The sequence below is a fragment of the Muscardinus avellanarius genome, assembly GCF_963383645.1.
Source record: "Muscardinus avellanarius genome assembly, chromosome: 16".
Classification (NCBI taxonomy): domain Eukaryota; kingdom Metazoa; phylum Chordata; class Mammalia; order Rodentia; family Gliridae; genus Muscardinus; species Muscardinus avellanarius.
Window position 1 is genome coordinate 49,245,540 of NC_137802.1, and position 11,212 is coordinate 49,256,751.

Here is an 11,212-nt window from a genome sequence, read left to right on the forward strand (position 1 = left end):
CAGAGGCTCCTGACAGTGGGAGTATGTCAGGAAGTAGCAAGGGCTGGCTTTGGGTCCCAGAACCCCTGCTGGGGTTCCAGGCCCAGTCCTAGGGAAGCCCGCCACAGATGAAGGAGCGGGAATCATTTCGGGGAATCCTGGGCTGTGGTCCCTGCACTGGCCGGCACCTGGACACCTGAGTGCACCCTCCCCACGCTGACAACTCCTGGGAGCAGCAAGGTGTCTTCTGAAACTCAGTACAAACCAGGCTCCCAATAAAGTTGCTGGATTGAGTGTGCGGGAGGGGGGGGGCAGCTTATGTAGACGTCTGTGTGTTCACAGGAGCCAGAGGATTTACATCTGAGTTGTCTGTGTACGTGTTTGGTGAGGGGGATCTGTGGGCACTGGGGGGGGGGGACCTATCCCGCAGAGGTTTCTCTACACCCTCCCTTTCAAGATGTCCGCCCCCCACACCCCTCCCCGGAGCCCTGATTTGCCCTTTCTGAGGACCCATCAACAGGGCAGCGGTTCCTGCAATCTCCCCTCCACCGCCCCGCCGACCTCAGTCTTGGCGCCCCTCCCCCACAGGCCCGGGATGGCAGCCTGGGGTGCGGGGTGGAGGTGGGGGTCCTGTCCTGGCAGGAATGGCGGCAGAGCGGGTGGGGTGAGGGCGCCATGCCTTCTTGTGCGCGGTGTCTCCTCCCTGGGTGAACAGATGTCTCGGAATTTTAGATGTGCTCTCCGCCCCTCCTTGCAATAATCCCCCCCCCCAGCTGGCACCGGCTGTGGCAGCGGCGCCGTCCTCCTCTCCCCACCCCACAGCAGAACCGGCGGACGGATTCGGGAGCAGGGCCGCGGAGGCCTTAGCGGGAGGCTTTCCAGGCCTGGGGCTGCACGCAGAACTCCTGCCTCCTCTAATTCCTTCTCTTCTTCTGCCTCTCCTCCGCCCCAGCTTTCCACAGCCTTGATCCCACCGGTCTCTGCCCCAGTCTGCAGCCCGCCCGGCAGCCGCATGTACACAGACCCTCATGCTTCGTAAGAGCAACTCCTCCTGGCAACTTTGGCGGAATTCTTCCCCCTAGAGACCCCTTTTCCTGCATTCCATGAGCCCCCCCAACACACACACACACACACACACACACACACACACACACACACACACACACACCAACTGGCCAGCTGCCCTCAGTAAAAACCAGGAGTTAATCGTGAAAATGTAGAGGGAGAGGGCAGGAGGGGAGTGGGGATCGAGATTAAAGAGTTGGGGTTGGCCAGGGCTGAGAGACACCCAAAATTTTTAATCACTACTAATTGATGTATAATCCAATTCCATGGACCCCCCAACTCAGGGAAGGGGGCTGGACCCTTGGCGGACAGGAGGGGGCCTTGGCAGGGCTTGGTGGCAGGGGTGGTGCCAGGCTCCCTCCCCCACCCTCCCCCACCCGCCAGCATTCCGAGGTAACAGGCATTTGTTACCCAGCTCGTGCCAGGAGCGATTGGCAGGTTCGAGTAGGCACAGTCATTCCGCACACAGATGTCCCTGCGTTCACTCTTCTGATATGAATTCTGTCAGCTCAGAATCCGGGAGACGAGCAGACAGCTACACAGACAGAGTCACAGACAGACGCAGACACAGATAGAGCAATTGTCTGGGGGAACGCAGAACTCTGCAGAAATTTATTTTTTTTCTTTCCTGAAAATAATTTTAGAAAAAGAAAAAAAAGTAAGAAGGGCTTCCACTAATTCTGAGGGGACATTTCCAGAACCCCTGCAAATGACCCCTACTCGCTGTCCTCCTGGGGTTACCCACCCAGACTTTTCCAGGAGCCCTGCGGGGAGGGGATCAGGACATCAGCCAGGAGCCTCAAATTTGAGCCCTGGCAAACAGAGCCCTGAAGTCTGAACAGAGCACCCTTTTGGAATCCTAGAAAAGCTGTATCCCTGCAAGTTCTAGAACACTGTTCAGGTCCCAGCATTTTAGAATCTCAGAAACTTGAAACTGCAGAACTTCCATGATTGCACACCACGCCCAATATTTGTGCCATCCCCTGCAGAGGTGAGAGGAAAGTGGGATGGCCCCGCATCCCCGGTCCTCACATCCCCGCATCCCTGGCCCTCACATCCCCGCATCCCGCATCCCTGGCTGCCTCCAGACCCTCGGAGACCAACCCAAACACATCCTCCCCCTTGAAACAGAGACACAGAAAGGGCAAGCCCTTTGGCTACTGGCCCTCCTGGCAGAGTTTGCCAGAGGAGACACCATCCCCCGTCCTGTGCCCGCCCTGACCCTCCGCGCCTGACCTGGCGGTCCTGCCTCTGTTCCTGCCAGCCGCTGTGGAGCGAGCTGGTTGGTCACTGGGCAGGAAGAGCCGCTGGGGTATGCTTCTCCTGGGGCAGCCAGAGCTGGTGGAAGGAGAAAAGTGGGCAAAGGGGGCAAAGAAGAAACTCACTGTCAACAGAGAGACGCAGAGGGGTTTGGGTTGTGGTTTGTTGGGTTGTGGTTTTTTTTATCTCTTTTTTTTTTTTTTAAAGAAAAAGCCCCCATCCTGTGTCATCATTTTTATGGGTTCTGCAATTCTGGCAAAAATCTGTCTTTAATTTAGCTGTCCATATAAAATTCCTCACTGTATAATAATGAACAGATGCCATGGAATTTAAGCCCGAGCCTCGGCTCCTCCCCGCCTTCCCCCCGCGCCTGGCACCGGGCACCGGGCGCCGGCTGAGTGGCACAGGCTGGCACCATCGCCAGCGGAGGGTGGGCAGGGGCGACCTGGGCTCGGCGCCAGGGCGCGGTGGCGAAGGTGCCCCGGGCGCGGGGCTTGGCGGGCCGGGAGGTTTTTACGTGGCGACACCGGGGGAGAAGAGTCTGAGGGAATTTTCCACCTTTTTCTACAAAATGATCAGTAGTTAAGGCTAAGGTTTGGGGTTGCTTAGGGGATTTGGGGTTCTGTTGTTGTTGGTTTTTTTTTTAAGCACCGCCCTTCCTTCCATACCTATGCAAATGTTTTTGATATTTTAATTGAGTTGCTTTTCACCCGCCCTCTGCCCGGCGCCGGCCTGGGCCCCGCCGCCCAGCCGAGCGCGAGTTCGCAGCAAACGGGTTGGGCTCCGGGCCGCCTCTGCGCCTCCCGGCGCGGCCGCCTCCGGGGGCTCCGCCGCAGCTCGCCGGGGCAGGGGTGCCCTGCTGCCCTGCCGGGGGGAGGCCCGGAGCGGATGAGATGAAGGGGAAAGAGAAAAACCCACCTGCCCTCAACCCAATTCTCGGGCCGTTCCCGAGGGAGCAGAATAAACTCTGTGAGCGGCGTCCTTCCCAGTCTCCGCCTGCGGTCGAGAAAGCAGGCATCGGCCTCGGCTGGAGGGGTTGGTTCCGAGCCCCCTACCCCCCACCCCTCGCCTTTAATGCGACTCTGGCGAGAACAGATGTCCCAAGCCGGGCGGACTGCCCAGACCCCGCCCAGCTGTGCCCTTGGCAAAGACTTGGCTGAGGGTAGGAACTGGCACAGGCACAGGGTCCCCAAAGGAGCTTGGGGGCTCCCGCAGCCCGAGAGGACCTGACCTCGCGGGCTTGGCCTCCTGGCCAGCGCAGCCTCAGGCGGCTGGGAGAGCCCCGGAAAGACCCGTTCCTAATTCAATTAATTCTGAGAGAGAGAGAGAGAGAGAGAGAGAGAGAGAGAGAGAGAGAGATTGGAATAACCAAACACCAGGCACACATTAAGAGTGTGGGACTCCGGCAGCCCCGGTAAGCCCCACACACCACACTTAGCTTCAGCGCTGGCATGGCCAAGAGAGTTGGCAGCACGGGAGCTGTCCCTGGGCGGGCATCTGGGCAGTCTGCACTCAACGCCCTGCCCCAGTCCCATTGGGACGACGGGCGCCTAGGGCTACCCTCGTCCCCACCCCTCTGAACGACCCTTCCACCAACTAGGGGGCTAGGACAACCCAGCTCTGCCAGCTCCCGGTCAGATTCCCGACACCCGTGCAGGTGAGCGCCGCCCTGGTCTCGGCCTCCTCCTCCAGCCACCCTCCCAGTCCGGCGCTTCCGCCCCAGCTTTGGGGTGGAGGAGGTTTCCGGAGCAGAAAAGCCCTCCTAACGGGGCAGTACCCGTTCTGTGCACTTCTCGCCAAGGGAAACTTTGTGAAGAATTTTAAAGCTGCAGGACAGCGGATGAAAAAAGGCAGACGCCACTTCAGGATGCCAAGCCCGCACGGGGTTTCGAGGTTTCTCATAGTACAGGTGTCGCTTCCACTCTGGGCCTGTGGCCAGCACCTGGGTGCCCTGGCTCAGAAGAAAGGAAAAATGAGTGTCTTGGGCTGGGAGCTGGGATGCCTGTTCTGACAGGGGAGGCCCATCTGCCCCTCCCATTCCCCTACAAACTAGAAGTTTTCTCCTTAGAGCACAGGGGGCCAAGTCAGAGTGGAATCCTGGGCCACCCGGCTATTGTGAAATGGGGAGTGGAGGTCAAGGCCGGGGCTGGCCAGGCTTGGCCTGTTCTTCCTCTTCCCTTCCATCTTCCTTCCCAGCTAAAGTGTGAACTCCAGGACACCCTTAGTCCCAATACCCCCTGAAGTCAACAGAGTCCTAGGAGCAGGTGGCTTCGCAGTTCAGATTCCAGGGAGAGGAGGGAGCACAGGTGGTGTGAGAGAGAACGAAATGTCTGACCTCTGCCTGGAAACCCTGCTTTGGCTGGAGTGTGGCCTCGCCCGGGAAAGGGAAAAGCAGAAGGAAGCAGAACCCAGTGGAGGCTCCGGGGTGTCATCCGGGCTCAGCGTCCCCCAGTTGGTTTATTAGGCTGTCCCCACGTGCAATGAAAGCAGAGCCAGAGTTTCCCTGGGTGAGAGTGACTGGCTGTCCCGGTTGTGGCTGGAATGGAGTTAAATGGTGAAGGGAGACGCAGCCACGGCTTTCCTTCCCTTTCCTGCCAGATGGGCAAATGGCCTGGACCCAGAGATGTCTGTTTCTCTGTCATTTTCCAGGCACTGGACGTGGGGTGGGGGCTGGAAATGCCCTCCCGAGTGAACCTGGCTCCAGCGGGGGGGGGGGGGGTGTCGGCAGCCCTGGAGCTGAGCTGAGTTGGCTGGTGAGTGCTTGGAGATCCTGCTGCTCCGGCTGGGGCAAGAAGGGTGTCCTGTCTATGCCTGTGCGCCTGCCCCTCATCACTACGCAGGCCCCTTTCCACCTCCCCCTTCCTTCTGTTCCTGGAGCTTCTCTGGGTGTGTGTGCGGCCAGCCAGCGGGTGAGCCGGCCAGAGGAAGAGCTCTGAGAGGGGGGCGTTTGGGGCCGCGTGTCCGTGCACATCTTCTTCTCCTGCTCATCTTGCCATCTCGCCGGGGAAGTTAAGTGTTGGGGAGGAGGGTGGTGGGAGGAGAGAGCGCAGCCGGAGTGCCAGGAGTGTGGGGGAAGGGTCAGGAATCAGGAAAGGGGCAGCTGGTGTGGACGGTGAGTGAGATTCAGGAGAAGTGAGGAGCTCTGGATCTCTGCCCCCAAAGGGGCCATGTATGCCCTGTCCAATGCAACCACAGTCTCCGTGACCCGGGAGCCACCCATACCCTTCGAAAGAGGCTGGGATCTGGCTTCCAGAACAGAATAGAGCAGCATGGGGTAGCCGGAAGAGTGATGTGGTAAGTAGATCTGTAGAAGTCTGTGGTCTGGCCAGGGGAGCCACAGTGGAGGGGTCCTTTGCTTCCGGCCCCAAGCCACCTGGATCCTGCCCAGCCCTGGAGTTCAGAGTGAGTTCTAGGAAACCAGCTGAGTGGGAGAGAAGCCCAATTAACCTTGTTTCCAGGGCAAGAGAAGAATCAGGCCTTGGGATGTGTGCCGAGCTCATTTTCTCTCCAATTGCCCCTGCCGGGCCATGCCCTATGCCAAGCACAGATCAGACTTCTTCAGGTTAGGGTCTGTCTAGGACATACATATTGCCCACAGTCCCCACAAGGAGTGGAGGAGAAGGTATATGGGCCAGATTCTTTCTCCCAAGAATAGGGGTGATTCAGTGGTCTGTAAGATCCTGTTAGCTACCACCAGGCATGAGATCTTGCTGCAAGGGGCCCAATATGCAATTTCACTCTGGAGAGGTGCTATTGAGATAATTCCAGAGAAGGTGGTAAATTTTTTGAAAGAATCCCGTGAAAGCCTCCAAAAGCTAAGAGAGAATTCCAGCAAGGCGACATGGGAAGAGCCACATGTGGTGTCACACAGACCTCCTGCTGCCTGGAGGAGAGATTCTAGACCAGGGTCAGCACTGGGGACTGGACAGCTCCTGCCTCTGCCGCCCTGTCTAGGGCTGCCTGGTGCCCATCAGAAGGAACTTGTCTCTCTGCTCCAGAGACTCTGGGTTGGGGGTAGATACATAGGGGAGCTGCCAGCATATCCTATCCACCCTTTCCTTATCGACTAACTCTTTCTTTCTTTCTTCCTTCCTTCCTTCCTTCCTTCCTTTCTTTCTTTCTTTGTGGTATTGGAGATGAAACCCAGGGGCATTCTACCTCTGAGCTACACCCCCGGCCCTATTTTATTTTTTACTTTGAAACAGGGTCTCACAAAGTTGCAGAGGGCCTCACAAGTTGCTGAAGCTGGCCGAGAACCTGTGATCCTCCCGTCTCAGCCTCCCAAGTAACTGGGATTATAAGCGTGAGTCACCACGCCCAGCTCCTTTTCTTGCTTCTGTCCAGATCTCTTTTTGGCATCCTAGACCTCTTAAAAGCCTTAGCATTCCTGACTTGAATCCTCAAAACATTATAGCCTCATTTCAGCCCTAAAATGAATAGTAGTGTTTTCAGAAAGACAAATAATGTGAGAAACAGCCCCTATGGGGGAGTATTAAGTGTATTCAGGCTTTATGGTGGAGGTGTTTGAGATCCTTCTCCAAACATTCCAGGGCTCTGGTGGGCATCGGGGTCTGGGGAGGAGGAAGTAGAAGGGGAGAAATCTTTCTACAGAAAAGACCGCAGACAGCTGCCTGTGCATCTGAGGCTCAGTAGAAAAGAACTGTGAGGCCCCCTTGTTTGAGCAGGGAGGGTGTTCCCAGTGCTCCCCATCCACCCCCAACCCATTAAGAACTATCTTGAACTGCAATGGGAGGAAGGAGGCTGCCCAGACCTGAACAGGGATGTTTCCGCTGCCCTGTCTCAGGGAGCTCATGGTTAGGTCAAGCTCACTATGCCTGGTGGCTTCCCAGAGGGTCATCTCTCAGACCTCTGGGGTGCTTCTCCAACCTCCACCAATGCTCTTGAAAATGTCAACAATCCTGAAACCAAAATTGTAGGTTCTCCTGAGTCCGGTAAAACATGAATTTAAGATGGGAAAATGATTTCATTAATATTTTATCTCCGTGACCATATAATTTTTTAACTTAAAAGTGCCCCTGTTGGGGTCAAGAGATAAAGGGAACTATTCCTTTTTATCTCTTGACCTACTTGTTTTTTGCAACAATGAGCAGAGGTTTGTAAAATAACTGGCTATTCCAGCCTTGCTCATTTTTCAGTGATGAAAAGATATTTTGTTTTCCAAAGAAGAGCACTGGTATGTTCCAGGACCAAGAGTGTAAGCGGGGCAGGAGCAGTGTGGTGCTTTGTGCTGGACGCCTGTGTGAGTCTGTGTGGGTCTGAGGGGGCGGCAAGTGTAGCTGCTTCTGTGCTTACTGGGTGTGTGTGTGAGAGTATGGCAGAAATCCCACCCAGGAATGCCCAGGGTGTCTCTCTCTGGCCTCTGCACAGTCTCCCGACACTCTGCCTCTATTATCCCAGTCCCAGCTCAACACTCCCCCCCTCATAAAAGGAGGTCACCGTGAGAAACCGGGTCCATCTTTGCATCTCATTTACATAAATATTTATTAATCGTCATTAAACTGAACAGAAACACGCAATGCACTTCGGGTGTCCGACGGGAGTTTCATCTTCGCTATAAGAGGAAGGTAAAATTGCGTGTAAGTGTGTGGGTGAGTGTGTGGGTGTGTCGCTTGTGGGTTTGCATTTTGCATCGTGTGTGTGTGTGTGTGTGTGTGTGTGTGTGTGTATGCCTGATCCCATGCCTCCGGTGGGGAGAGGTTCACCTTTTGCCCCTTTTTGAGGTAACCTCCAGAAGGAGCCTTCAGCCTTCCCTGCCCACCAGCCGGCCAGAGCCAGGAGGACGCCTAGGACGAAAAAAGAAAAAAAGAAAAAGAAAAAGAAAAAGAAAAAGAAAAAGAAAAGAAACCCCTCTCCAGCGACCGGAAATCTCCGGGCGCCTGGCGCGGGTCAGGCTGGTCCGGGCGGGGCCGGGCTGCCCCAGGTCTCCATCCCCCTCGGCCTCACCCGGAGGGGCTGGAAGTGCCTGCGGGGAGGAGGAGCCGCAAGCTCACCTCCTGGGTCCCGGGACGCCCGCGCCGGGCTGCGTGTGCGAGCGGTGTGGTATGCGTGTGTGTGTGCGTGTATGTGCGTGTGTGTGCGTGCGTGTGTGTGTGTGTCTCTCATGCAAACCCTCCCTCCCCAAACCGACCCCCCAACACTTTTGCCATTCCATACAAATTTGGAAACAGGATTTTAAAAAACAGTATGACGCACGACGGGGACGGGGCGGGGGGAGGGCAGTGGCACTGGGGCCCCAAATCTCCGAGTCACTGATTGTAAGAACCTGGGGAGGGGTTGGGGGCGGCGCGGGCCCCCCCTTCACCAAAGTGCACAGATCCGCGCTTGGGCGGGGCGGCCAGCGGACAGGGAGGGGCATCCCGGGCCGGGCCGGGCCGCTAGGCTCAGTCGGAACCTCCTTGCATAGATATTTGTGTCTTTTTATTATTGGTAGTATTTTTTTTTTTTTTGCCTTTTATTGCTTCTAAAAGTTCTTACTGCGTTTTCTCTCCGATCCGGACTCTGCGTTCGGCCTCCGTCGCCTCTTAGCTTTTTTTTTTTTTTTTTTTGTATGTTTGTTTGTTTAAAACAAAGGAAAAGGGAACGATGGATCCTAGTTACAAATTTGTGTTGGCCTCTCTCTTTCCTCTTAATCCACATCCCCTCCCGCCAAAATTAAAATTACAAAACGCGGAGACTCGGGGGTTGGGGGGGGTGAAGGCAGCCCAGGCCAGGGTACGGGCGCCCGGACTTGTGTCCTCTTCGAAAAAGAAAGGGCGCCCAGCTCCTTTTGGCCTCGGCAGCTCGGTGTCTGTATTTAAAATAATGATGATGATGATGATGGAGGGGAAAACCGCTTCCCACAGCTCAGCTGCCCCCTCGCCAACGCCTTTGGGCCTGCGGGGACGAGGGGGAGGAGAAAAACCCTGGAGAAGTTACCGGGGATGGGGAGTCTCCAGGGAGCGCCCGGGAGAGGTCCCTGGAGAAGTGCTCCCTGGGAGGGAGGAGGAGAGAAGCCTGTGGGGGGGGGAAGGGAGAGAGAGAGAGAGAGAGAGAGAGAGAGAGAGAGAGAGAGAGAGAGAGAGAGAGAGAGAGAGAGAGAGAGAGAAGGAGAAGGCGAGTCCCCTGGGGGAGGCGAGGCCCCTGGGACGGGCCACCTGCAGGCGAGAGACCGCGCGGCCCGGGAGAGCGGCGGGACCCGCGGCCGGCTCCCCGCGCCAGGGGGGGGGGGGGCGCCCGGGTGCCCCTGCGCTCAGAGAGGGGGGCTGGGGGCAGGAGGACGGGCCAAGGCCAAAGAAAAAGGGGCTGGCGCGAGGTCTCAGTTATGGAAAAACGCGTTGAGCTCCTCGTACATGGGGCCCCGGTCGTGGTGAAGGTGCATATCGTAAGACAAGAGATTCTCCGAGTGCACGCCCCCGCGCACCGCCGACGAGCCGAAGACCAGCCCGTGGCCGGCGGGCCGCGAGCCGGGCAGCGCCGAGTAGTGCATAGAGTAGTGGTAGCTCTTCTCGTGGTCGGGCGACGAGTCCTGCTTGAGCGAGAAGTTGCCGTTGAGGCAGAGCGGGGGGCTGAGCGGGCCCTCGTACTCCGAGCTGTTGTAGTCCGGGCTGGCGCCGCCGCCCGCCGCGGCGTACAGCGTCTCGTAGGCGGCGCAGTAGCCGTGGGTCCGCAGGGCGTGCGCCGCGCCCCCGCCCAGCCCGCCGGCCGCCTGGCACTGCGCCCCCGCCAGGCGCGAGCAGGGGTAGGGGTAGGGGTGCATGGCGAACGGGCCGCCCGAGCCGTGGAAGCGGCCCGCGCCGTCGGCGCCCTGCTCGGTGAGGAAGTTGCGCGAGTTGAGCTGCAGGCAGCCGGCCACCAGGTTGGTGGTGGGCTGCGACAGGCCCTTGCACAGCGTCTGCACGTAGGACACCAGGTCGGGCCGCTTGCCCGAGCGCAGGATCTCCGACAGCGCCCAGATGTAGTTCTTGGCCAGGCGCAGCGTCTCGATCTTGGAGAGCTTCTGCGTCTTGGAGTAGCAGGGCACCACCTTGCGCAGGTTGTCCAGCGCGGCGTTCAGGTCGTGCATGCGGTTGCGCTCCCGCGCGTTCGCCTTCTGCCGCCGCAGCTTGGAGCGCTCCAGGCGCGCCTTGGTCATCTTGCGTTTCTTGGGCCCGCGCTTCTTGGGCCGCTCGCCCTCCGCCTCGTCCAGCCCTTCCTCCTCCTCCTCTTCCTCCTCCTCCTCGGGCCCCAGCTCGCCCTCCTCCTTGACCTCGGCCAGCGCGGCCTCGGGCGCCTCCTCCCCGCGCAGGGGCGCGGGCTTGGCGGCGCGGGCGGGCCCCGGAGCCCCCGGCCCGGGCGCAGGCGGCGGCTGCGGCGGCGCGTCGCCCTTGTCGCCCCTCGGCTCCTCGTCGTCGCCGTCGCCCCAGCTGGCGAACTTGGGCACGTCCGAGAGAAGGCCGGGCTCGCTGAACAGGCGGGTCAGCATGGTGCCTGCGGGCGCCCCGGGCGCGGGGAGACAGACAGCACAGAGTGAGGGCGCTGGGGTCGCGGCGGCCCCCGCCCGCCCGCCGGTCCCGCCGCTGCGGCCTGCGCGCCCCCGGCCCCCGCCCCCGAGCTCGCCCCGGCCCTCTCCCCGCGCCGGCATTGGGGGCCGCTCCCCGCGCCCCGCTCTTCTCGGGGTCGGAGCGGAACGGGGCCGGGGCTTACGGGGCCGGAGACCCTCGCCGGGGGCGGGGGGTGGCGAGCTCGCCCTGCAAGCCCGCTCCCTGCCGGCGGCTGGGCGGCCGCGGGTGGGTCCGGCTGCCCTGCCTCGGCCGCGGCCCGGGCCCCTCGGCCGGCCCCCCACCCTCCGCGGCTCTCACCCCCACGCTCCCTAATCCAATTTGCAAGTTGGCCGCGCGCCGCCCCCGGCTCGGCCCCCATCCCCGCGCCC

The 11,212-nt window shown here is 59.4% G+C and overlaps 1 protein-coding gene across 1 annotated transcript; it reads right to left on the reverse strand.

Annotated features, from left to right (window-relative positions):
* Window positions 1-9,619: 9,619 nt before the first annotated feature.
* Window positions 9,620-10,826, reverse strand: NEUROD2 (neuronal differentiation 2; the record flags this gene model as incomplete). Its single annotated transcript, XM_080712402.1, has 1 exon — window positions 9,620-10,826. Exon 1 carries the CDS (start codon window positions 10,763-10,765, stop codon window positions 9,620-9,622), a length of 1,146 nt encoding a protein of 381 aa, XP_080568528.1. The 5' UTR covers window positions 10,766-10,826.
* Between the last annotated feature and the right edge of the window lie 386 nt (window positions 10,827-11,212).